Below are 26,674 nucleotides of genomic sequence, written 5' to 3'. Positions count from 1 at the left end.
GAGGACCGAGACAAGAGCACTGCCCGCCTGCACTCACCCTTATGCCCACTTGAGGGGCGCAGGTGACAAAGTTGGGACTTCACACCTGCTCTGACAAAACCACCTTCCCATCTAGGACAGAGGGAGTGCTCACGGCTATGGGCAAGGGATGGGGAGAGAAAGGGCCCCGCAAGCTCTCACCAGAGGGTGGGAGCAATGCAAGGAGCACTAGGTCCCTTTCCAGGGTGGGACGACAGATGAGGAGATGCAGGGAACACTGGCTTGGCCATTTCTGAACCTTCCACGGCTGCCAGACAAGGACGGCCCACGAGGTACCTTCAAAGTCTGCCTCTGGTGCCATAAGGTGCAGCTGTAAAAGTTAAGTCCTTCAGGTGTGAAATGAATGATTTTTTAAAGCAAAGAAAACATTCAGCACTGGGTGGGTTGCAGGGAGCCTGGAGCATCCCCTTGCCAAGCTTCTGGGGGTAATTAAAGCAAGCCGGACACACAAACAGTGCTTCAGAGCCCCTTTGTGCCTGGACAAAGGGCGGCTCTTCAATGCAAGGGGCCCAGAGGTGCCTCTGAGGGGCTCAGGAGTGCCCGTCACCATGGCAACACGGGACCCAGCGCCGCCGGGAAGACGGCCAGGCGTTACCAATGCCAGATAGACCACATGGTCCACCCGGAGCATGGAGAGGGGCTGTGATCTCACAGTCAGGCATGGTCCCCCGACATCAGGAGGAGCGGAATGGAGGAAGACTTCAGTGCCACTTAAGACAGACCAGAGCTGGTGGGGTTGGAATGGTCTACAGGGAGCAGGCAGTGGAGACACAGGTATGATGGGTCCTCTGGGGTGTGGCCCCAGGACAGGTGGGGCCCGGGGCGCACATGGGGACCTTGGGGTGCATGCAGCTCCTGCTGACGTGTGCCACCACTCAAGAGTGGCTGGAGATGGGATACAGTGAGCCTGCCCTGCTCACTGCTAGGCCAGGGTGCTAGGTGGGTTGGTCCCCTCCTGGGCCACTTCACTATGAGGACAGTCACCTCTTCCTCCTTCCCTCCCGGTGTCAGCTTTCAATTCTGCCATGGGCCCTGACAAGCTGCCACCTCCAGAAATTACACCAAGGCCTCTGAGGTCCTCTGGTCCTGAGGATCACCCCAGCCCAGCCCAGTGCTCCGTTTCCAGAGCTGAGGTTGGGACAGGGACATGGGGTGACAATGCAGAGAGCACTCAGGGTATTCTCAACAGGTTATAACAGCATCTCTATAACCCAACCCTTCCACCACCACCCAACCCCACCCCTGCTTCTCCAGCTCACTGCCTGGCCAGGGCATCTGGAGACGGGGCCACCTGAGACTCAGCACTGCACCAGGAGCCAGTAATCCACCAGGAAGGCACGCAGGGACTGGCAGGGTCTGGCAGCTGACTTCACTCCCCTAAATATAAGACAGCACCGGGGGAAGGCGTCCATGACCGCATTAGGCAAAGCCATCTAGAAGCTGGGTGTGGTGGCCCAGACCGGTAATCCCTGCACTCCGGGAGGCTGAGACAGGAAGAATGCAAGTCTGAGCATAGCCTAGGCAACTCAGCAATTTAGTGAGGACCCTAACTCAAGATAAAAGAATGAAAACAGGGCTGGAGATGCAACTCAATGGCAAGGCCCTAGGTTCAGTCCCCAGTCGTGGAAAAAAGAAGTCCATAACTCCACAAAATTAAAGTCTCAGGTTCAAAACCATCCCCCATGTGGGGCCCTGAGCATCACAGGATGCTGGAACCAGCCCAGTGAGACAGTGACAAACCAGTGACAGTCGACATGCCATAAATCAGAGAAGCTCAGATCCCACTGGGGCCTTTCCTGTCCCCTCCAGGAGACCCTGCCTGGCTGGCTGCTGCAGCTGACTCAGCCCTGCTCTGGCCAGAGGTCCCAGCCCCCAGCATGCACCGCCCTGCACAGAGGGCCCCCCAAAACACAGGCTGCACTGGGCCCCGGGCTCAGTAACTTGCTCCAAGAATAACAAGGCGTGCACAGACGTCCCTTGAACCTCTACATTTCTCTCACCCCCAGGTCCTTGAGGCCAGAATCACCACCAACCTGAAGCATGGTCTGTCCCTGCCTGGGGGCCCCTACTGGCCTGGTTAGGAGCGGATGCCAGGCAGCCCAGAGTGGGTCTGCATGCCCAGTCCAGACTTGAGGGACAGACAGATGGCAGGTGCAGGTAGACATCCCTGGGGTCCCAACAGCCCGGGGAGTGAGGCCAGGGCTCTGGCTGTGCTGACCTCAGCCTCCCCTCCACAGCCTGTGTGGCCAGAAGCCCTGGGCCCAATGCAGATGCAGGACTCTGAGCCTCCAGGCGGATAAGGCCTGAGGCCCACCCTGCGATGGGCTCAGTCCAACCCAGGCCTGGGAAGGTAGAGGCCTGAAGGGGAGGGCATCACCTGAGGACACCCCCACAGCAGCCCTTCTAGTGACAGCTCTCTGGGCAGCCTGGGTGAGGGAAGGCCACTAGCATCCCCCAGGGCACCAGCAGGACAGGCCCAAGGACACACCCTGGGCACACAGGCCAGCCCACGGAGCCATTTCACCAGCTCTCGGTCCAGACTGTGAAAACCTAGACCCTGCAACCTGCACCCCATTCCCAGCCCCAGCCAGGCAAGTGCTCGAGACCCACAGGCCTCCAGCCTGGCCCTCAAGGGGTAGCTGAACGGCCCACCCCAGAGGTCCCACAGCTTTCCTTGTTCATAGATGTTCCCAAGTCACCTGGCCTGAGGCAGGACAACTCCCTGGCACTTCACCCCTAAACACAAACCCTGTTCAGTCTTGGACAGGAAACAGAGCAAGCGCTGAGCTCAGCCTAGGACAGTGGGATACAGGCTGGGCCTGATGCGGTGGCTGTCCTAAAGCTGAGGACACCCAGAACTGGAGCCCAGAGGGGGAGCCAACAGGACAATATCCCACCTATACAATCTTCAGGGCTGGGGGACTCAAGGCACAGACCCCAAACCAGGCTTTGGACGTTCTGCAGAGCCATGCATGTACCTGTCTGTGTAGCCACCACGCTCCCAGTGACCAGCGTGGATGGCCAGTCCCTGCAGAAGGACCCGCTAGAACATTCAGCCTGTTCTGCAGATGCTCAGCACATTCATGCCACTGTCATTTAGGTCAAGGAAGCAGGAAAAGCCAAACACAGTGACGCACACCTGCAATCCCAGCCACTTGGGAGGATGAAGGATTCCAAGTTCAAGGCCAACATGGAAAATTTAATGAAACCCTGTCTCAAACAAAATGAAAAAGGCTAAGGATGTAGCTTGGTAGCAGAGTGCTTGCCTAGCATGCATGAGGCTCTGGGTTCAGTCCCCAGTAATGCCAAAACAGAAAAAGATACAGAAAGAAGCAGGAATACAAAAACCTTTAAAATGCCGCTACTCTCTGCCACTTCTGGAAAGTTACTCAGGAAGAAAGAAAAGAAAACCCAGGCCATCATAAAAGGTATGGATCCCAGCAAACAGTTAAAAAAGATCTTGGTGAGATCAAGTGAGTCTGCTATCCAGACAGTGAAAAGCAGTGTAGACACATAGTTATTGAGATGCCCGTGATAGAGGTTAAGTAAGGAGTAAGCCACAAAGCTGCTCGGCCAAGGTGGTGTTTTTGAAAAACATGCCCATACCAATATGCACACAAAAAGAACCTGGTGGGATGCTCTACATTCATAATTAAGACTCCTGGGTGGCAAGATTACAGGGTCTTTCCTTTTACCTCACCCTACGCACTGCAGGAAGGTTGGTGAGTGTGTTATTACTTGGCCCAATAAGTCTGTGCTCAGCCCCTCCACGGCTGTCAGCACTCTTCTTTCAAAGCAGGGGCTGGACCCCCAAATACTGTGTCTCCCAGGCTGCTCCAAACCTGCAGGCTCTGGCCAGGCCCTGCCCATGAGAGCCATGGTGCTTATTAGGAGGGAGGGCCAGGCTGGGGGGCGCAAACCTGTAATCTGGGAGGCTGAGGCAGAAAGACTGCAAGTTCAAGCTCGGCCTGGACAATCTAACAACTTAGCAAGACCCAATCTCATAAACATTTTTAAAAGGTCTGGGGATGTAGCTCAGTGCAAAACCCCTGGGTTCAAGGACAACTCCTGCTCTCCAGAAGCAGGGCCACAGGCTGGGGACAGTGAGGAGCAGATGCCCCTCTGCACCTCCAGCTCCACTCCCCCACGTTAAACCCTTCCTGCTTGAGATCCCTGCAGTGGCCACTGTTTTCCAGCCTGGACTCACCTGGGTCATCAGCTACAACATTAGTTCTTTCAAAAGCGGGGCAACATGGAGAGAACCTGCAAGGATGGGCTTTTCCCAGGGCAGGCATGAAGCCTGGTGCACATGGTGGCACATTCATCCTACCTAGCACCTCCTGAGATGGCCAAGGGCTTCAAGGGACAGGCAGCAAAGCTGTGCATGTCAGGCTCCATAGGGTGATGTCGGGGGATGGTGACACCAGGCAGGATGTCCATGGAATGCCGGACAGGCAGGGTCACTGCTTGGCCTAGAGTTCAACTCTACAGCAGGGTCTCGGGCCCACAGAGGAGCGGGGCCCAAGGGACCCAGACAGCTCCTGGCTGGGGATCAGGGCAGGGACACAATTCCAGGGAGGAGCCACAAGTGAGGCTGATCCAAGGCCCCAGGTCCCGAATGGCAACCAGGCAGGGCAAGAGGAAAGGCAGCCGTGCTGGAGACAGGGAGAGGCCACACCCTCAGAGACACACCTGACAGTCACCAGTGGCAAAGCAGACAGGCGGGGCTCAGCTTGGCACCTACGAGGGACAGGCCAGCATGGCAGAGAGGGGAGCCTCGGGTTCCAACCACAGGCCCACATGTGGGTTGCAATGTGCCAGGGCTCAGATGGAGTGCAGGGCAACTGTGTCACAAGGGGTGACACTCAGGGCTAGGGGACAGCAGGGCTAGGTGCCCAGGAATCTGCATCTAGTCTCACGAGGCCCGGGAAGGGTTACAGTGACAGTGAAGACAGAGGTTTCACAACACTGGGCTCTGGCCCCACCCCACAGACAAGCCCAGGCCCTGCCCCCTCCTCACTGGCCACAGCCTCAGGTCAGGGCCTCCCCTCCTGCAGGCAGTGCCGATCACTGCTCTTGCTGCTCGGGGAGACAGGTAAGTCTTGCGGTTCAGCAACATCTTCCTGAATAGCAGGGAAATGAACTGAAAATGATACTGAAGAGTCTAACTTTAAAAATGTAAAAACAACCCAAAAAGCACACAGCCTCAGGGTGACGAGAACGTCCTGTGGCTGATAGTGGTGAGGGCCCGGGACACGCGAAGACACTGAACACCGCCATGCCGTGAGCACAGGGTGGCCCAGGAGAAAGCTGTGCCACAATTACAACCAAAAGGTGTGCTGTCCTCAGAAATTCCAGCAGCGTGACTCGGTTTACCCTATGCTGCTAATGGGCAGTGCCACACCAGGCACGTCCCAAGGAGGACGTGGACCCCGCCAAGGAACCCTAGGGCAGGATGCATTGGAAAGCTTCTCCCCACCACCACATCCAGGTCTCACCTGGCTTTGCAACTCAGCTCACCCGACCCCAGGCTCCATCCTGCCACTCTCACCAGCACGCACCATGCTTAAAACCCATGTGCAACCAGGCCCAGCGGCACATGCCTTAATCCCAGCACTTGGGAGGCTGAGGCAGGAGGATCACTGAGAGCAGGAGGTCAGCCTGGACTACACAGCAAGACCCTATCTCAAAAAACCAAAAACTAAGCAAATAAAATCCACTCTCAGAATGCTACCACACCCTGAGGTGGGTCTGGAAGCTGTGCCGCTGGATTGGCAGAAAAATCAGGAGCCAGGGTCGACCTCACAGCTCTCCCCTCCCCAGACCCCTGCAGCTGGGCCCCCACAGCCCTGCCCATCACTGAGTCCCAGCTGAACCCATGGCAAAGCTGCCAAGGTCATGAGACCCCTTTAGGTTTTGTTTTTGTCTTTGTGGTACTGGAGACTGAACCCAGGGCTCTTGCATCAAGCTACATCTGCAGTACTTTTTAAACTTTAAGACAAGCTCTTGCTAAGGGGCTAAGTTGCCCCAGCTGGGTTTGAACTTGTGATCCTCCTGCCTCAGCCTCTCAGAGTGCTAGGATGACAGGTGTGCTCCACTATACCTGCCTTTCCCTTTGGGTTTTTAAAGCCAGTTATAAGGGAAAGACGGAACCGGAAGGTCGGCCTACCTGCATCAGAGGGCACAAACACAGAGACTCACTGGTGGTGGGAAAGGACCCCCAGTGTCCTGGCATCTGACCCTGGCGGCTCTCATCCCATGGGTCCCTGAACAAAGGGACAACCTCACCCTCCCTGCCTCCACTGGCTTGGTGTCTCTGGCTGCTCAGAATGGGGCTGCCAGACACAAGCCTGGCCTCTGATGGTGCCACCCAGCTTCACTCTGTACCATGTTCATGGCTACCCAGCCAGTGAGGGACAGAAAACATCAGGAGAAAAACAATTCTGGCTGGGAACATAACGGGTCTCCCCGGCCAAACCGGAAACCCACCCGGACAGCTGTCCTGACCTGAAAGCCACCAGCTTCCTGCCTACAGGGCTACCTTGGTCTGCCCCCCTCCCAACAAACACTTAGCATCTCACCTTCAGCACCAGGCGGTGCTGGGAGGCAGAGCCACAGTCACAGCGGACATGCCAGGCCCAGGTCCCCAGTCCGGCTGCTCAGACTGCACACACCCCATAACTCACGCCACCGGCTTCCTGTTCTGGGCACACACATGTGCCCCTGACCTCTGCGGCCACGTGCCAGATGGACAGGAAGCCTCGCAGAACAATAAACCTTCATATTTTCCACTCTCTCTTTGAAGATTTGGGGCACCTGATTAGGATACATTAGAATTTTCCATGCTGGAGAGAGAAGGCTGAACAGGGGAGGTGACACCCATGTGTAATATGGCTTCAGGGGACAGGGAGGGAGCACTGTTGTCCTAAAACAGATGCAGTAGGCCAGAACTGTAGTCCCAGATACTCAGGAGGCTGAGACAGGAGGATCATTTAAGCCTACAAGTTCAAGGCCACTTGTGCAACTTAGCAAGATCCCATCTCTAAAACAAAACAAAACATGCCTGATGTTCTGGATACCCTCACTCTGCATCGTCCCCACAACCCCAGAGCTCCGGCATTTCCTGTCATCCAGGAGGTGGGAAGCCTGTGGGGCCCAGATGACAGCCTCATCCTGTGTGACACTCCAGCAAGTCAGAGGAGGACAAAGATGCAGGGTCCACAGGTGTCATGTGGCATTACGACCAGGCAGGCTGGTGCGGCCCAGGGACTCAGGAGTCCTCTCAGACAGGAGCACTGGTGGCAGCGTTCCTTGCCCTGCATTCCAGCAGGTCCCTCACAGTCCTCTTCTTCCAGGGACATCAGATCAAACTGCTTCAAGTGTCCCAATGCCAAGAAAAACACACCTGGAATGGTGCATGCACCCAGCCATCTGGAACCCAGGACTAGGTCTCAAAGGGTGGCAGCTAGGGATGGCGGCAGACCGGAAGCCGAAGCAGAGGCCGACACAGAACTGAGCATCCCTGCTCCCCACTGCTGCCCAATCTTCTTGGGAGGTGAGTGTCGGGGGGAAGATGAGGCATTGGGCCTGACTCCCCAGCTTGACTCTATGAGAAGAGCTTTTTTTGGTACCGGGGATTGAACTCCGGTCCTTGCGCTTGCCAGGCAGGGGACGAAACCACTGAGCTAAATCCCCAGCCCTTTTTCCCAGCTTGTCTCTACTTCCTTTGCACTTGGCAGCACTTGGGACACCCTGGCCCATAAGATGTAAAGTCCCAAACCCTGAGAAAAACAGGAACCTTGAGTCTGCACAGATGCCTCCACAGCCAGGCTCCCTCCCTCCAGAGCTTCTGCTTAAACCCTAATCCTTAAACCCTAAGCCTGAGGCCTAAGCCCTAATTTTAAACCCTTATCCTAATTCCTAAACCTTAACCCTATAACCAACCCTAATATGCACTCAGCTACCAGAGATTTTATCCTTGAACCTGACACAAAATGTATATGAAAGTGTTTGGTCAGGACACAGGCTCAGATTTCAGAACGATGCATGGAATGAGTGAGTGCTCTGAGCCTGGCAGGAGGCCCTGGGTGATGGCAGTGACCAGGCCTGGCTACAGGGAGCTGTAGCTGCCCATCTCCTGGTGCAAACCCCACAGCAGAGCACCTGCTCCCACACCGCCACCTGAGGGCTGGGACAGCTTCCTTTAGTTCTTGTGTTTGTTTGCTAACAGTTTCACTGTGATAAAATAGAATTCACCACCTTATCGATCTTTAAATGCACATTCAGGGGCATGAGGTACATCCACAGTTCTGCAGAACCACCACCATCCTCCTCTAGGACTTTTCCATCTCCCCAAATGCAACTCTGCACAGTGAACACCAACTCCCTGCCCCACCCCCGGCCCTGGCCACTGCCAACCCACACTCTGTCTCTGTGACTGACTACTCACCTCTGTGGCCCCACGTAGCACTTCTGTTTTCTGGCTCGCTGCACTCAGCCTAATGTCCCAGCAGTCACCTAGCCTGTGTAACATGTTGGTATTTCCTCCCTTTGAAGGCTAATATTCCCTCGTATGGACACACCATATTTCATTCATCCATGCATCTATGATGGACACTGGTGGGTCCCACTTTTTGATTTTTTCCTTTTTCTTTTGGTACCAGGGATCTAACTTGGGACCTTGCGCTTGCCAGGCAGGTGCCAGAATCACTGAGCTGAATCCCCATCCCACCTTTTGACTATTATTATTTTGACTATTAACCCTAACCCTAACCATGAACACAGATGTGCACCTCTCTCTTCAAGACCCTGCTTTCAATTTCTTGGGGGATCTGCCTAGGAGAGGGATTACTGATCACACAAAATTAAATTTTTATTTCTATAAGGAGCTCTATGCTGTTTTCTACAGCAGTGGCACCACTCTGCATTCCGGCCAACGGGGCACAAGGGTTCCAACTGCCCTTCATTCTCACACGTACTTCCTCATGTTTTGATCACAGCCATCCTAATGGGCATGAAGTGGGACCTCACCATGCTTCGGATTGACATTCCCCTACTTACGAATGTTCGTCAGCATCATTCACATACTTTATGGACATCTGTAATTTTTTTTAAACTCTGCACAACATCTTTATTAATTACCAAGGGAAAAATAGAACAGTGGTGGAAAACCAGTAGTAGACACTATCTCGACCAAGCAATCAAGGATGACAAGACTAGTAGTTAAGAATATCAGTGTATATCCTGATATGTACAATGCCCCGAGAAGGGTATGACATCATCTCTTTGGCATTCTTGTCTCAAATCTAATTATGAAACTAGTATCAGGCAACTCCAAATTTAGGGACATTCTACTCTTCAGAAAGTGTCAAGGTCATGGAAGGTAAGAAAAAATTGAGGAACTATCAAGACTAGAGGAGATAAAAAGACATAACTGCTAAATGCAATGTGGGATCCTACTGGATACTGAATTATTAAAAAAAGAGACATTAAAGGATTTTTTTCATAGATAGCCTTTATCAGGTTAAGATAAAGACCATCCATTCCAATTTTCTGTAAGGTTTTTATCATGAATGGGTGTTGAATTTTGTCAAATGCTTTTTCTGCATCTATTGAGATGATCATATGGTTTTTGTCCTTGGCTCTGTTAATATAGTGTATTACATTTATCGATTTATGAATGTTGAACCATTCTTGCATCCCTGGGATAAATCTGACTTGGTCAGGGTGTATGATCTTCCTGATGACCCTCTGTACTCTGTTTGCCAGTATCTTATTGAGGATTTTTGCATCTATGTTCATTAGGGAGACGCCTGTAGTTCTCTTTTTCGGTTGGGTCTTTCTCTGCTTTTGGAATCAAAGTAACACTTGCTTCCAGGAATGAATTTGGAAGTACTGCTTCCCTTTCAATTTCATTGAAGAGTTTAAAGAGTAGTGGCAATAATTCTTCTCTAAATGTCTTGTAGAATTCAGCAGTAAAGCCATCAGGACCTGGGCTTTTCTTTATTGGTAAATTTTTAATTACGTTTTCAATTTCACTGATTGTAATTGGGGTGTTTAGAATTTTTGTATCTTCTTCGTTCAACTTCGGTAATTCATATGTATCTAGGAATCTGGACATTTGTATTTTTTTCAGTACTAGATTGAACTCAGGGCTTCCCACCTACTAGGCAAGTGTTCTAAGACTAAGCTACACCCCATTCTTTTTTATTTTGAGACAGGGTCTCACTAAGTTGTTCAGGCTGCCCTTGAACTTGTAATTCTCCTGCCTCAGCCTCCTGAGTAGCTGGGATTACGGGTATGCCCCATCATGCCCAGTTACTATTTGTATCATTTAGGGAAATGTCTATTCAAGCCCTTGGCCCACTTTTGAATCAAGTTGTTTTCTTGTTGATTATAGGAGTTCTTTATATACTCCACATAATAATCCCTTACCAGACGTATGATTTATAAATGTTGTATAACAGTTTCTAAATGAGATCATTTTTCAGCACTATGGAACAAATGGGCACAAAAAGAAAGTTTACCAAACCACAGCCATCCCCCTGGCTGGACTTCTGTTTTTCTGATCCTCACCCCAGAGACAGGCAGGGGCTGGGTATTAGGGGGAATCCTGACCATCCTCTCTGCTGTGGGGATCAGAGCGAGCTGGGTACAAGCCAGGCCTCATCTCCTGTGAAACCTCAGTCTCTCTGATACCAGGGACAGCTCTCACAGAAAGCCCATGGCCACCTGCATCCCACATCACCCAGCACTGAAGGACCTCGACCACAGCCTTGTGCAGTAGATCCCAAGCGGAACTGCACAGTAGCCGAAAAACTCCATTCTGGCTGTGAAAACAATCGGCTCACTGATCCCCAGTTACTGCCTTGCAAGTGTTCTTATCTGGAAATGCTAACACAGCCTGTGGTTTTACTGGAATGCACTGCTGTTAGTTTACCTTCACCAAGTGCCATTTAGATTAGATAGGAAGAAAGATCCTGAAACTATCAAGAAAGATACAGAACTGGGAGTGAAAATGGACTATTAAAAATAAAAACTCTGGAAGGATGGACAGATGGATGGTCAGGTGGGTGGATGGACAGATGGACAGATGGATGGAAAGATGGATGGGAGAGGAGGGAGGAGGAAGAAGAGCAGATTCCTCATCAGGAACCTGGGCTCTTGGAGGTGGAGGGCCTCAAAGGACAGGTCCATGGTTGCCACACGGCATGGTCCTCACTTATGTCTTCTCCCTGCCTCCCACATAAGGGGCTCCACTGATCCCCAGCACTGCCCCACTCAGGGGAACTTCTCCAGCCCCCTCCACCTGCGCTACACAGCTCCTCCAGCAGCCAGCCCAGCACAGGAGACTCCACAGGGATGGGGGACCACTCCTGGGTTCCCTTCCCACTGAGCCCTGAGCCCCCACCCTGCTCCCCCACCACACTCCTACCCAGGCATGATGTGGCCTGGACTCTCAACCCTCCTGCTTCTGGGCACATAAGACACTCACACTGAGTTCCTGAGCCTGTGTCCTGGGCATTGCCCAGTCACTGGTGGGCAGCAGGCACCAAAGCCTGAGGTGGGCAGTGAGGATGGAGCACTCAGCCCTCTGCTGCCAGCTCTGCCTGCCCTTCCCCCAGCAGCCTCTCCAGGACAGAGAGCTCCCTGGAAGGTCAAGGGGGCTGGCAAAGAGCAGCTTCCCAGGGTCTAGAAGTGGAGGTCACGCCAGGCCAGGGATGGGAACAAATCAGAGTGGCCAGGCGTGCGGAAGACAGGGGCAGCACCAGGCAGCAGTGAGAGAGATGGCCTGGTCCAGCCATGGGCCACACCTGGATGTGGCCAGAGTGAAAGGGGGACAGTGAGAGAGAAGAGAGCTGTCACCTCCCCCATACATTTCCTTGAGGGACAAGAGTCACAGGCGAGAGGGGGCCAGGGATTGAGACCCAGGGTCTCAGGGCCACACAGGCCCTGTCCTTGGCTATTCTGGGGTCTGGTCAGTTTCACATATTTCTGAGGATCTGGCATCAGGCCACCATGCAGGGCCACCCTTGAATGCCCTCAAGCTAACACAGGCCCCCGGGAGCCCCAGAACTGAGCCTCTCTTAACACTGTGCTGTCCACACCCCCGCCAGCCCCATGTCCTCTGACCTGTGGGTGAGGAGAGAAGGTCTCTGCCCCGGGCTCTGTCCAGTTGCCCAAGGCCCCTGCTGGCTGCCAGCAAGGCCAAGGAAGGGGAAGGAAGACATAAATGAAGAAAGAGGAGCTGGGAGAGAGGGCGAGAGGACCCCACAAACAGCTGTACCAGCCAGGCCACAAGAAACTGGGTGCAACTCTATCGCCAGCACCGCCTCTAGCTCGCCGAGCTCCAGCCGAAGGAGAAGCGGGTAAGGAGGCCCCTGTACCACGGGTCGTACAAACCAGACTGCCCGCAAATCCAGTGGTGGTAAAGCGCCCAGGAAACAACTGGCTACAAAAGCCGCTCGCAAGAGTGCGCCCTCTACTGGAGGGGTGAAGAAACCTCGTTAGAGGCCTGGGACTGTGGCACTCCGTGAAATTAGACGTCATCAGAAGTCCCCTGAACTTCTGACTTGCAAACTCCCTTTCCAGCATCTGTTGTGAGAAATTGCTCAGGACTTCAAAACAGATCTGTGCTTCCAGAGTGCAGCTATTGGTGCTTTGCAGGAGGCAAGTGAGGCCTATCTGGCTGGCCTGTTTGAAGATACCAGCCTGTGTGCCACCCATGCCGAACGTGTAACAATTACGCCAAAAGATATCCAACTAGCACGCCGCATACATGGAGAACGTGCTTAAGAGTCCATTATGGTGGGAAACATTTCATTCTCAAAAAATTTTTTTTCTCTTCTTCCTGTTACCAGTAGTTCTGAATGTTAGATTCTTTTTTTCCCCATGGGGTCAAAAGGTACCTAAGTACGTGACTGCGAGTGGAAAACAGGGCAAAGAAATCAGGTATTGGGAGTTTTTCCATTTTCATTTGTGTGTGAAATTTTAATATTAACGCAGGGATGTGAAGCATTAACGCAAGTCAAAATGTTTCAGTGAACAAGTTGCAGCAGTTCAACTTTATAACAATTATAAATAAACCTGTTAAATTTTTCTGGACAATGCCAGCATTTGGATTTTTTTAAAACAAGTAAATCTCTTACTGACGGCAACTAAATGGTGTTTGCAGCATTTTTATCATACATCTAGTCACTATACTTTCCTGAGTTGTCTTACATGTTAGTACATGTTTTTAACATTGTCTGTCTTTCTGTGCAGTTGTGTAAGTTTGCTATTAAAATACATTAAACTGTTAAAAAAAAAAAAAAGAAAGAAAGAAAAGGAAAGAAACTGGGTGTAGCCCCACCTGCTACATCCAACCAGAGCAGCACCTCTGGAGTTCCAGCCATGTCTTGGGCAGCAGCTCTCCCAGCCTACACCACATCCTTCCATACAGGGCCTGTTAGCCCAGCTCCACTGGGGAAACTGAGGCACAGAGAGCCACACACTAGTTCCTGAACCAGCCAGCCCTGCACTGAGTGGCACTGGGAGCTGTGAGAGCAAGGACACAGGACAGAGTCCAGGTGTGGCCGGCATGAGCCCAGTTCCTGCCTCCCTTCTAAAGCCTGCTCTCTGCACAGAGGCCTGGAGCTTCTGGATCTCCCCATCTCCGCTCCCTTGTGGGGATAACGGGGTGCCATCATCTCGAAGGAAAAGTCATGGTAGCTAGGGGCTCCCCTGCTCATCCAAAGTCACCAGGAAAAGGTGGCCGCAGGGATGAGGACAGCTGCCCCAACAGCTCCTGCCATGCCTTTCCACGCACCTGCACACAGGACATCCTGGCTGGGTGATCCTGGAAGCTAGGGACCAGAGTGATTCCCCTCCCGAAGGGAACCCCACCTGATGGAGCACGCCCTCCTGCCTCAAAGGCCCCAGCTCTCAGGGTTGCTCTGTGTCTCCCAGCAAGCTGCCCATCACCCCCAGAAGGTTAGTAAGGAATGCAGGTGGCTGGAGGGAAGGTGCTTTCCTACACATCCCCTTACAGCAGCGCCTCTGTGTTTGTGTTTTATTTGTTTAAAAAAGAACTCCTGGCTTTTGTCTACAGCAGGACTCGGAGAGGAAAAACCTGACGTGAAAGCGGAGACAAAGGCTGGAACGGGGCTTTGCCAACTAGGGACTGCCACACCCCACAGGCAAATTGATTAGCAAGATACCCGCAAGTTCTTACCTGAAGTGAAAGCACTGAGAATTCACCCCCTGAGTTTTCCTGGAAAACGTCCAGCCCTTTCCCCTGGGCCAGCACCCCAGCATGGCAGGAGGGGCTGGGTGGCTCTGGGTGCCCTGGGATGCTTGGCTAGGAAGGCAGCCCCCTCCCCTGGGTGCCCCTCTGACCCATTCCAGAAATAATCCACAAATGTGTGCCGAGTGCCAGGCCCAGCCCACAGCAGGGGGACAGAGGGGACCTTGCCCTCCACAAAGGGGTGGCAACTAACACCAGGCAGGTCCCTCAAGCCCTGACAGCCCAGCCCGCCCGTGTTCTCAGGGGACCCCAGTATCCTTCCAACACCAACACCCCAGAAAACAACAGGAAGCCAGGGAGTGTGGAACCAAAAAGGGCCAGCGCCTCCATGTGCCTCCGGATCTCCAGGAATTTAACCCTGGGCACTTAGAGGAACCTGTGTTCAGGTTACAGGACAACCAGAAAAAGTTTAAAGAACTGTTTCCCCCGGAGGCTGTGACCTGAAAAAACCACGTCAAACTGAGGAGTGTTTTCCACACGCTGTGCTGCACCAGATAAAGTCTCCCTGTTTGAATCCAAGTGCTGGCGAGACCGAGGCCCAGGGCACGGGGCCACACACCACACCCTGGGCACTGCTGGACTCCGCTGCCACCAGGGCACGACCTCACACCTCAACGGGCTTCCGCACCCAGTTTTGGGGTGCACAGGAATCTGCGTCTACCCAAACCCAAGTTGGCTCTTTGACAGTGACACCAGGTCCTGGGTGCAGTTCTGGTGTCACCACGCACATGGGCCACTTTCTGGGCATGACTGTGGCAGGCCCCTCCTGACTGGCTCCTCCCAAGGGCTCCAGACGCTTTCCCAGGGTCCCACCTCCCTCCCACTTTACCTGGTGTCAAGGTGGGTGCCCTGTCCCCAGTGTGGCCAGGTCCCCCTGTAGGTTGTGCCCCTTCCAGCCTTCCAGGCGGCTCCTTTTGCTGCCCCTGCTCCCCCCATCCCAGGTCTGATGACTGAGAGAGAAACAGCAGCTGCACCCCACTGACACAGAGCTCGGCCACAGCATGCCTCTGGTGGACACTGAACTGATCCCCACTCCAGGGCCCCAAAAGGTGCCACCTGCACAGATAGGTGGAGTCGCAGCACAGGCTGGGATGGGTGTGCACACCGACCCACCAACCTCACCTGGGCTTTGGTCCTGGCAGCTCCCTCTGAGCTCTGGCCTCGTCTGCACCTGACTTACATCCAGCAACTCCATCCCTGCTCCTCAGAGGGGCTCCCCAGCACCCACAACCCTGGCACTTGAAGAGACCCATGGGCCTGCCATTGGCTGATCGAGTCACCTCTGTCCCCAGACTCCAGACAGTGTTGATCACGGGGCCCCACAGCCCATGTGGGCCACAGCTCTGAGGTGAGGCCGGGTTCTGTCCTCATTGTCCACATCCTCTGCCCAGGGTGCTGGGGCCCAAACCAGAGTCCCAAGGGCGTGTCTGCTCATATCTGAGATGGAAGAGGTGCCAGGACTGCCCAGATCAGGAGGCAGCGGCAGGAGAACAAATGTGCTGAGAGAGCAGAGTCAGGAGAGTTTCCTACCACAAGGAACATGGTGGCTTAACTTGGACCACCATGGTCACTGCATCCGGCCACCAGATCCCCCCTCAGCCCTCTGTCCTCCCTGAACCCTAACATTTTGCCAAGGCCCGGCAGTGGCAGCTGGGACTTGGCCCCTGGCACTTACCCCAAACCTGCCCAATAGAGGCTGCCAGAATCCTGCCACAGCCCGCTCCCCTCAACCACGCACTTCACACACCCACATCACTCTCTCCCAGTCTCTCCTGCCCTTGAACTCAGCTCCTAGTTCATCCGACTCTCTGTCCACCCAACCCCGGGAGGTAGGGCTCACCCTGGACTCCCAGGGCCTCGCATACAGTAGGCACTCAATAAGTGAATAAACCCTCCTGTTTCTCAAAGTATGGCCAAGCAATAATTCTCCAGAGTTATCCAAGCCCTTAAATGGTTAACTAGTTGCCAAAAGCACCTGACTCTTCCAGGTCGGCTTGTGTCATTCTGGGAAGCCAACCTGATTCACTACCTGTGGGTTTGGGGGGAAATGTGACCCCAGAAGAAGCCTGGCACCGCTCAGCTCCGCACTTCCTCGTTTGTAATCTTCTATTTAAAAGTCACCTCAGTCTCCTGCTTTTCACTAGGCAAATACTTATTAAAACTTTATCAAGCCTAGACGACTTCATACCATCCACTGCCCTCCAAAGTAAACAGCAAAAAAGGTTACTCAATCTCACTATTCCACTGAGTTCTAGTATTTTCCAACACGTCTGAATGACTCACTGACCAATCATGTCTACCCTCTAATGCGACTTTTCCCACATCCACTGGTCTGTAACACACATCCTAAGAGAGAGGGACTGACCAGCAGTGTGTCCCATAAGGCATGGCCAGGGCCCTAAGCCCGAGGCACACACATGGTCGAGGAGAATTAAAAGCATCAGTGTCACCAGGTGTAATGGTGCACACCTATGATCCCAGCGCTGAGGCAGGAGGATCACCAAGAGTTCGAGTATGGGCTACACAGTGAGTTCAAGGCCAGCCTGAACTACAAGGCAAGACCCTACCTCAAAAAAGCCAATAAATAAATAAATAAATAAATAAATAAATAAATACAAAACACAGCTTTTATAAATGTTCATGGTGAAAAGTCCCTATTGCAGGATTGAAAATGTCACTCATGGGCCGGGGATTTAGCTCAGTGGTTTCGCCGCCTGCTACACAAGCGCAGGGACCCCAGTTCGATCCCCGGTACCAAAAAAAAAAAAAAAAAAAAAAAAAAGAAAAAGAAAAAGAAAATGTCACTCACAGGCCGGGGATTTAGCTCAGTGGTTCTGGCGCCTGGCACGCAAGCGCAAGGTCCCAAGTTCGATCCCCGGTACCAAAAAAAAGAAAAAAAAAAAAAGAAAATGTCACTCAGACATGTCACATAGGACAAGACAAAAATATCACACATAAACGAGAACCTTCTATGGCTGGATGGCATTCAAAAGTGGCAGTTATTTCCATTTCACCACATTCAGACTTCATAATTTTTCTGAAAATGTGTGTGGCGAAGGATGCTATATGAAGCCCTCAAGAGTACCCCCTCCGCCCCTGCAGGCTCCACCCCCGCAGGCTCTGCTCCCTACAGGGCCCTGGCCTGATGTCCCCCACAGAACCTAATAGCTGCACCTCCGGGGCAGTAATAATGCATCAAAGCCTTTAGGGTATGGCTGTAAATCCTGCTATGCCAATTAGGCTGCACTGAGAACAGTGGTGAGTTTGAATCAACAGCTTTCCCACATTGTTCCCTAATAAAACCTAAGAGTCCGCCTCCAGTTCACCCAGGGCTGAGCTCTTGTTCTGGTTTGGTTTCCACCCAGGGCTCTGCTGTTCGGACCCACAGGTCTGGATTTCGCTGAGTTCATTGCATCTTTGGTGCATTAAAGAGCAGTCCCAGGGTCTGAGAGTTACACAGCATTCCCACATGAATATCTTACACTGAAATGATCAGTTTCACAACTAATTCCTCAAAAACCTTCCCTTAGGGGATGAGAGGTGGGCTGGTTTCATACTGATCATACCATCTCCCTCCATGGTTGTGTGATCCTGGGAAAGGGATTTAAGGCCCCTGAGCCTCCACTTCTTCATCCATAAGCCTCCAGTTACCAGAAGGACCAACAACTGTGTGAGGGCAAGAATCTACAAAGCTGCTTACAGTCCGAGTGCTCATGGGCACTCACGAGGGCTGGTCAGCCAAGGGCCACTGCCAAGAAACACAGAGTGGGTTCAATCACTGGGCAGAGTGAGCCCCTGGCCCACCAACAGCTGAAGTCCAGGGCACGGGCCTCCTGCCAACCAGGCCCACCCATGCCTGCTGTACACGCACCCAGGGGTGCATGCCAGGGATGCTGCAGACATACAAACGCCCCTGCCCCAACACAGGCCTGTTCCACTCACACACCATGTACCCACAAAGATCTGAACCCTAATATTCCACCAAGTTCTTTTTATGCAGACCAAAGTTTGCACTTTGCTTTATCTGGTAAATACAAAGTCACAGGAAAAAAATGTCCCAGGAGTATACACAACCCCAGGGAACAATGTGTCCCTACCTAAGCACCTATTCTGTATTCTCTACATATCTGCACTTCATACAACCTAAAATATTCATCTTGTACAGCCAAAATGACACGGAGGTGTTGCATGACACCAAAACTGAACTTGTGAGTCCCTGGTTACATGGGGAGACAAACAGAGCTGGAGCCTACTCAACACCCAACCCTTGGTGCATAAAATTCCCAGTCAAGACCAGTTAGAAAATGGACTTTTCCCTTCTTCCAGGGCTCCCATGACAAACCGTATCCTGTTTATTTATTGTCTAAACAACTCATCTGAGATGTGCACTCAGCCCACGGAGCTGAACCCTACTCCAGGGCATTTTGGTCTCATAATTAAGGTTGCTGCCCACACCAGTCCATCACAACCAGGATGGGAGAGCAGACAGGTCCCTCCAGAGCCACCGTGGGTGCATTCCCTGTCCCCCATCCCTGCCCAGTCCTTCCCTCTCCTGTGTGTCTCCAATTCCCATGCCCTCTGCTGTCTCCTTGCCCAGCACTACAAGCTGCCCAGGCATCCAGGGGTCAGCAGGGTGGAGGGCCCACCCACCTCTGCCCAGCTTTTGAGGTTGAGCTGCCCCTCCTCTCCTGGTACCATCCCAGCCCCAGAGCAGCAAGCTGGGTTCTCACATCAGTTCCACCACCAGGTAGGGCGGGCTCTGAAACAGCTCCCAAATTACAAGCCCTTGTCCAGGAGCTGGAGCCAAGATCAAACAGGTCCCTGCTTTTCAAAGAGCTGCCCCAGAGACAGCCCCAGAGACTGCTGTTATTATCTACAGGAGACAGAAATGCCAGACTCAGGGAAGAGCATGCGTATTACAGGGTGACTCAGGAACTGGAAGGTAATTTCCAGCGGTTCCACCCGGGAACTAATTGGCACATGGAGCGGGCAGTGACCTTTGATCCTTCCAGACAGTGGTGAGTGTGGCAAGCTGACCAGAAAAGGATCCCAAGCAAACCAGACAACCCAGATAAGCCTGAAGCCAGGCTCTAATTGCACGACTTAGGACTAGGCCTGGGAAGCCCTGCACTTGAACTTGAAGAAGCCCAGGCCTGCTCCCTGCAAAAGTGCTGAGCCAAGCAGTGGCATTGCTCTCCAGAGCCAGCCAGGTGGGTAGCACGCCCCAGCATCCAACAGAAGGCAGCAGATGCCTGGGCTCTGCTCAGATGTGCCCTGGCATGCCTGCCCAGCAGGGACCTTGGTGGGTCCCAGGGGCTCCCCCAGCGGCCCATGGGGAGCCAGTCATCCCTCCCCAGGCCACTCACCAGACACAGACACCTCCATGAGCGCCTCCAGTGGCCGGTTGTTGTCCAGGTCCCGGCTGAGCTGCAGCTCGCCCGTAGCAGAGTCCAGCAGCAGCAGCCGCAGCTCGTTGCCCCGCAGGAAGGTGTAGTTGAGGTTGTCCGAGAGGTCAGGGTCGTGGGCCGGGATTCGACCAATGATGCCACTGGGGAAGCTGTTGGACTTGTTGGTAACATAGTTGTTGAAGAGGATCTGGAAGTCTGGCAGTTCCGGTGGGTTGTCATTCTGGTCCAGGAGGTGGATGCGCACAGTAGCCCGGCTCACCAGTGGAGCCGATGTGGCCTGCACCACCAGCACATAGTCCCTGCGGACCTCAAAGTCCAGCTCGGCCAGCGCACGCAGGTCCCCGCTCAGCAGGTCCAGCTGGAAGACCTCGGGCATGTTGCCCTCCACGATCTGATACATGATCTGGGCATTGGGGCCTTCGTCGGGGTCATTGGCACGAATCTTGGCCACCACTGACCCCACTGGGCTGTTCTCCTCCACAAACAGCTCCAGCTCGTCCCTCTCAAACACCGGGGGGTTGTCATTGATGTCCAAGACAGTCACCTGGATTTCCACTGAGGCACTGAGGGCAGCCGGGCTGCCCCGATCCACAGCCAGCGCCCGAAGGCTGTACACAGCCACATTCTCCCTGTCCAGCCGGCGCTGGGTGCGGATCACGCCAGAAGTGGGCTCAATGTAGAAGTCCCCATCACCATCATCCCCGCCCTGGAAAGTGTACAGCAGGCGACCATTGGGGCCTGAGTCCCTGTCTGTGGCAGAAACCTGGAGGACACTGGTAGACGGAGGAGCGTCCTCAAAGACAGAGCCCTGGTAGAAATCCCGCAAGAACCTGGGCACATTGTCATTGGCATCCAGGATGAGGATCTCCAGGGACGTGGTGTCCGATTTCTGAGGGATGCCATTGTCCTGGGCTGTGATAGCCAGCGTGTAGGCAGCCTGATCCTCATAGTCCAGCTCTGTCATGGTGTAGATGGTACCGGTGTTGGGGTCAATTCGGAACTGTGGCACAGGGTCCTCTAGCACGTAGGTTATCCGGGCATTCTCACCTGTGTCCTCATCGGTGGCACTGATGGTGGCAATGGAGGTGCCCACAGGCCGGTCCTCACTGACACTGACGGTGTAGTGAGAGCTCTGGAAGACCGGCCGGTGGGTGTTGGCATCGGTGACGTTGATGAAGACCTGCACAGTGTGTGAACGCGTGCCATCCGATGCAGTCACAGCAAGCACATACTGCCGCTCCTGCTTATAGTCCAGAGGCAGCGCCAGGGTGATCAGGCCACCGCCACTCTGGCTGCTGAGTGCAAAGCGGTTCCGGGTGTTGCCGCCCGTGAGCTGGTAAGTGATCACGCTGTTGGCATCACGGTCACGGGCCCGCAGAGTCAGCACGCTGCTCCCCACGGCTGCGTCCTCGTTGAGACGAAGCTCATACAGGGGCTGGGTAAACACTGGGTCATTGTCATTCACATCCAGCACTGTGATGGACACACTGGCCGAAGAGCTCATGGGTGGTGAGCCATGGTCCACCGCCTCCACCCCAAAGCTGTAATGTTCCACCTCCTCTCGGTCCAGCTCCGCACACACAGTGATCCAGCCCGAGCTGTTGTGGATCTGGAAGGGGAAGTCCAGGGTGGAGTCAGGATCCTCGGGCCCAGCACTGTCGCCCCCCAAGGCAGCTGAGCTTGTGTCCACCAGGCGATAGCGCAGACGGGAGTTCTCTCCTGCATCCGCATCCACTGCCTGGATATGCAACACCGAGTGGCCCAGTGGCACGTTCTCCAGCACTGTGGCCTGGAAGGGGCTGCTCACGAAGATGGGAGCGTTGTCATTCACATCCAGCACCTGCACAGAGACCAGCCCTGAGGAGTTAATGAGCGGTGGCCGGCCACCATCCTGGGCCTTGATGCGCAGTGTGTACTCCCGGATGGCCTCAAAGTCCAGCGGGTTGATCACATCCAGGCTCCCGCTCAGCGAGTGCAGGTAGAACTGCCCCTTCAGGTTCCCGCTGACGATGCTGTAGTGTATGGCCGCGTTCTGACCCTGGTCTCGATCAGTGGCTTGCACCCGAAGCACCGGGGTGTTGACGGCCACGTCTTCGGGCACCTGGACCACATAGCGTTTCTCGCTGAACTGAGGGTAGTTGTCATTCTCGTCCTCCACCACGATGTGCACAGTGGCTGTGGCGCTGAGCGGGCCTGGATTGCGGCCCTGGTCATTGGCCTCCACCAGCAGCTGGTACTCGGCCGCCTCCTCCCGGTCCACCACCGCCCTAGTGCGCACCACGCCCGAGCGAGCATCAATCTCGAAGACACCGCCCGCGCCCTCCAGCAGGCGGTAGCGCATGTTGGCGTTGGAGGGCGCGTCGCCGTCAGTGGCGCGGATGGTCAGCACCTCGTAGCCCACCTCGAGGTTCTCACGCACGCGTTCACGGTACTCAGACTGCTCGAAGACTGGGCTGTGGTCGTTGGTGTCGCTGACAGTGACGGTGAGGTAGGTGGCGGCCGAACGCCGTGGCGTGCCGTGGTCCAGAGCGCTGACTTTGAGCACGTGCGTGTCCTTGGTCTCCCGGTCCAGTTCGCGGGCAGTGCTCACAGCGCCTGTGGTTGCGTCTATCAGGAAGTAGCCATTGGAGCGCTCGTCGAACAGCGCCTCCATCTGGTAGCTCAGGCGCCCCGGCTCGCCCTCGTCGGGATCGTGCGCGCGCAGCTCAATGACCGCGGTGCCTGCGGGCTCGTTCTCGGGCACTGACACCTGGTAGCTGGGCAGCGGGAACTGGGGACTGGTGCTCCCACCCGCGCCCCGCCTGGCCCGCCGCGACGCCCCCGATCGGGCCCGGGACAAAATGGGCGACGGTGGCAGGGTCTCCGAGGGCGGGTCCGGCTCCAACTCCCCTGAGACCAGGCCAGGCGCGCACCGAAGGGCGCACCAGAGGCGCAGGCGGATAGGGCCTCTGGGCGACGGACAGAGGGGGAGGCGGCGAGGGCAGCGGCGGGCGGGGACCAAGGCGAGGGCCGTGAGCGCCGTGTGCACTGAGGCAGCGGCGCCTCCAGGAGATGGGGAGCGGAGCGCGCTGCCGATCCCAGGCACCGATCGCCGTCGCAGCCGGGCGCCCGACCGAGGATGCAAGCTCACTACCGTCCGGGCACCACGGGCCGCCAGGAGGACTCGCATCGGCGGTGGAGGCGGTAGCGGGCGCCCCCCGAGGGGTGCGCAGCCCCACTGTCCAGTGCCCCGCCCGCGCCGCCGGCCCGCCCGCCGCCCGCCGTGGCTCACGTCCAGCAGCTCCCGCGGTGCCTGGGGCGAGCGCGCAGCGTCCCACGCGTGGGTCCAGCCGGGCCCCAGGGTGAAGGTGCCGGCCCCGCCGGGCTCCCGCAGCTCCCGGGCGGTCGCGCACGGCCCCAGTGCGGGCAGGGCGGCGGCCACGGCCAGGAGCACCAGCGCGGGCAGCATGGGCGGCGGCGACAGCGCCATGCCCCGCAGCCCGAGCCGGGCGCCCGCGCACAATCCATGCACCCGGCGCGCCCCCGCATCCACCCGGCGCGGTGGCCGGGGGGTGGCTCCCGCTCGCCCGGCGCCGGGCCCTCTAGGCGGCCCGCGTCCAACTTCCCCGGGGGCCCTGGCAGGGCCACCGGGGCCTGCGAGCCCGGCCTCGCCCGCAGCTTCCACTTCGAGTGCACTTTGCGAAAGTTGGCGAAGTTGGTTTCAAGATGGCTCCTCTGCGCGTCCCGGGAGGTCGATGCGCATCCACCTGCGGCGCGGCGTTTCTAGGTGGCTCTGGCGCTGGCGCGGGGCGTGGGCAGCGCGCGGGCTACGATCCCCGAGCGGCTGACCCGTCCGCCCGCAGCGCCGCCGAGCACTCCCGCACGGCCCGTTGTGCCCGGGCTGTGCGCTGGTTCCGAGCCCCTGCGCGTTCTCCCCGCCCCCGGCCCCGCCCCACCCGGCCCTGCCGCTTATTGTTCAGCCCGGGGGAGCCGTCCCGGAGGTGCGCGCTGGGAGAGTCGCCATGGAGACGCGGGGGCGCGGCCGGCCGGGGGCGGGGGCGGGGGCCCAGGCCCACCCCCGCGGCCTCCCCACTGGGCTCCGGGGGGGCGGGGCCAAGTGACCTGGGCCGGGTGACCCGGGAGTGCTGGCTCAGCCTGTTGGGGACGCCACCTGGCCCTGGCTGATCCGCGGAGACCCCCAGCTGGAGCCCCGGAACGGGGTGGGGGGCGGGGGACAGAGACTGAGTTGACCAGAGCCCCGTTAAGAGCCTGGGGAGGCTAGGGGGACACTTCCACATTCACATCGAGGTGCACAGAGGTGAAAAGAGTTCCCAGGACTTTGAAATCCAGTGGGCAACTAAGTAGAGTTGTGGGAAGGTTTTAAATGAGAAGAAAAATAACCTGGGTTGACATTTGGGATTTGGAGAGCACCACAGAGATGAGCTGTAACCCCGCACACCTGGCTCGGCTTTCGCCTTGCCTTCACCGGGCGCAGCGTCCGGTCTCCAGGCCGGACTACTGCACAAGCGAGACCCCCGAGAGTGCAGGCCCTGGAGGTGACCATGGGCCGATGACACCTGGAAGGGTGGGCAGAACCATAAGAGAACAGGTTCGGGGTGTTAGGACGTGAGAGCTGTGAGACTCACCCTCACCTCCTGCGGGGAAGGGGAGCCTTAGAGCTGAGAGACAACCCCCCAGACGCCTGGAGAAGCTGTAGCACTTTGCAGTACCCCAAGGGGCAGGCTTTTCGACCTTCCCGCTCCTGTTGGAACCTTGCCACCCCCAGTGGAGTGGGAAGCCACTGCAGCCGCTTACGCCTCCAGCTGCATGGTTTGGGGGGGATGATCTTCTAGCCTGGGTGAAAGCGGGTGGAGGGAGGGCCAGTCACCCCCACAACGAGGCTTTCCACCCAGCGACCAGACCAGCGAGGGTCTCTTTCTGCGGCCCCAGTTCGAGGCTGTGTGCAGAAGGTGTGGCCACACCGGCTGTGGGCAGCTTTAGGAACAGAGGGCTTCTGGCCCTTCATGTGAGATGTGTAGAGGTCACACACGGCTAGTTTTGCTCAAAGCTGCTGAAAACAATGTCTTTCCTTCCCACTGGCAACAGTTTGAAGGTGCCATATCGACCTACAAAGCAGAGTTGCTTTGGGTCCTTGTGATTCTGGGAGTTTCCACTGGCAATTCCTTTTGGGAAATGTGTGGAGGGAAGGGAGAAAAGCCCACCCCCAAATGTAACCTGCCCAGGACCCCAACACTGCGTATGGATTTGGCCTTGGACTTCACAGAGAGGACCTCAGGGTAGGAGTTCAGGGTCAAGGCAGGGTGGACACCTGAGCCCAGAGCGCCAGGTGGAAGGTTGGGATGTGGCTGAGAGGGGGAATCCTGGAGGGAGGGAGGGGAGCTGCAGAACCCCTGGAGTGCATATTTTGCAACAGGGCTTTCAATAGGGTGGGTTGGGTTTAAATAAACAAAATCCAAATGCTGGAACCTGACACCTGTGGGCCGCACAGTAACCACAGGGACTGCCCTTCGCCATTTCCTGGTCCTGGGGCCAGGCCAGGAACTCGCAGGTGGATGTCACTGATGGAAGTCTGTGAAGGGACAAGGGACAAGGCAATCCTGTGCACAGCCAGGGCACAAGCAACCCCTTCCTTGTGGGTTTCAGGGAAAAGATGCAGATAGCACAGAAGCTATCACAACCAAATTTAGTGAGGGCTGGGCCTGGGGATGTCTGCTTCTGCACTCGAAGGTCACCACGGTGTTGGCTTCATAACACTGAGCCGACACCCCTCTCCGTGCTCTTTCCTGAGCACACATGCTGAGGCCACTGTGTTCAAGGGGGGATTGAGAGGAATTAAAAGATAGGCTGCCTGGGGGCCGGGGAAGTAGCTCAGTGGTTCCGGTGCCTGCCTGGCAAGCGCAAGGTCCCGAGTTCGATCCCCGGTACCAAAAAAAGAGACAGGCTGCAACTTGTGGTGGGGCTGCTGGGTGGTCCAGTCACATCCACGGAACAGAAACGTGGCTCAGTGGGAGAGCACTTGCCTAGCATGCACAAGGCCCTGGGTTCAATCCCCAGCACTGAAAAACAAAATTACCGATCAGAATGGCTGGTGCTATGGAGACCCAAGTTCCATTTCTTCCACTAATTGCTCAACCTCTTCCAAGCTCTAACTCCTCATTCGGACATAATGATAGACTTCTGGCCTTGGTGAAGGATTAACAAGAAACCGAACACGGTGGTTGGCGCAGGCCTGGCTCAAGGGCAGACACACCAGGCTGGCCTTGACCCTTAGCTCTGCCGCTGCCCACGTACCCAGCGCAGTGGCACTTGTCATCACCTGCCGTGTGCAGGTTTTATTTTTTTATTTTTTTTGGTGCTGGGGATCGAACTCGGGCCCATTGGGCTTGCGCAGCAGGGGGCAAAACCACTGAGCTAAATCCTCAGGCCCATGTGCAGGTTTTAAATGGCACCGTCATGTGTCCCTGGTCAAGGAGAGGCAGGGAGTGTAGCTTTCATCTGGTTCCCCGGGGGGCCTGTGCTAAGTGCTGATCTGGTCCACACAGAGTGCTTACAAGACTGGAGCTGAGGGAGCAGAAACACAGCTGCAGCTCCCTGAAGAGAGATGGCATGTGGGGTGGCCTCATCCAGCACTGCCTGAGGGCCACTGTCCAGCCCCATCCCCGGTGGGATGCTCCCTTCCCCAGAGGCCACCATCTCTGTGCACCAGAGCCCAGCCCTGCAGTGACTGCCAGGGTGGGGAGGGGACATGGAACAGCCCGGGCCATTCTTGTCCTCCTCAGCCACTGGCCTAATGAGCCCTGCCCTGTAAGGATGTTTGGTGCCACTCCCAGGGGCGAAGGGGGCTGTAACTGATGTTTCTATTTTTTAGGTACCCCTAGGCATTTCACGTGAACTTGAGTATCTTTAAAAATAGAAGCAACAAGCAACTTTTGAAAAAAGAAAA

The 26,674-nt window shown here is 55.6% G+C and overlaps 1 protein-coding gene across 2 annotated transcripts in view; it reads right to left on the bottom strand.

Moving 5' to 3' along the window:
- The window catches only part of Celsr1 (cadherin EGF LAG seven-pass G-type receptor 1), a 111,329-nt gene extending 87,668 nt beyond the window's left edge, over positions 1-23,661 (bottom strand). For both annotated transcript variants that reach the window (XM_013072446.3, XM_004845379.4), the window contains exon 1: positions 19,690-23,661. In XM_013072446.3, coding sequence (XP_012927900.3) covers positions 19,690-23,200 — 3,511 coding nt within the window. In that variant the 5' untranslated portion in view covers positions 23,201-23,661. The remainder of the gene's footprint in view (positions 1-19,689) is intronic.
- Positions 23,662-26,674: the final 3,013 nt, after the last annotated feature.

Source organism: Heterocephalus glaber, unplaced genomic scaffold (assembly GCF_053883595.1).
Source record: "Heterocephalus glaber isolate CG9 unplaced genomic scaffold, H.glaber_assembly_v1.0 deba00001444, whole genome shotgun sequence".
NCBI lineage: Eukaryota > Metazoa > Chordata > Mammalia > Rodentia > Bathyergidae > Heterocephalus > Heterocephalus glaber.
The sequence above is the reverse complement of the archived record's forward strand: the minus strand, read 5'-3'. Positions and strand labels throughout refer to the sequence as shown.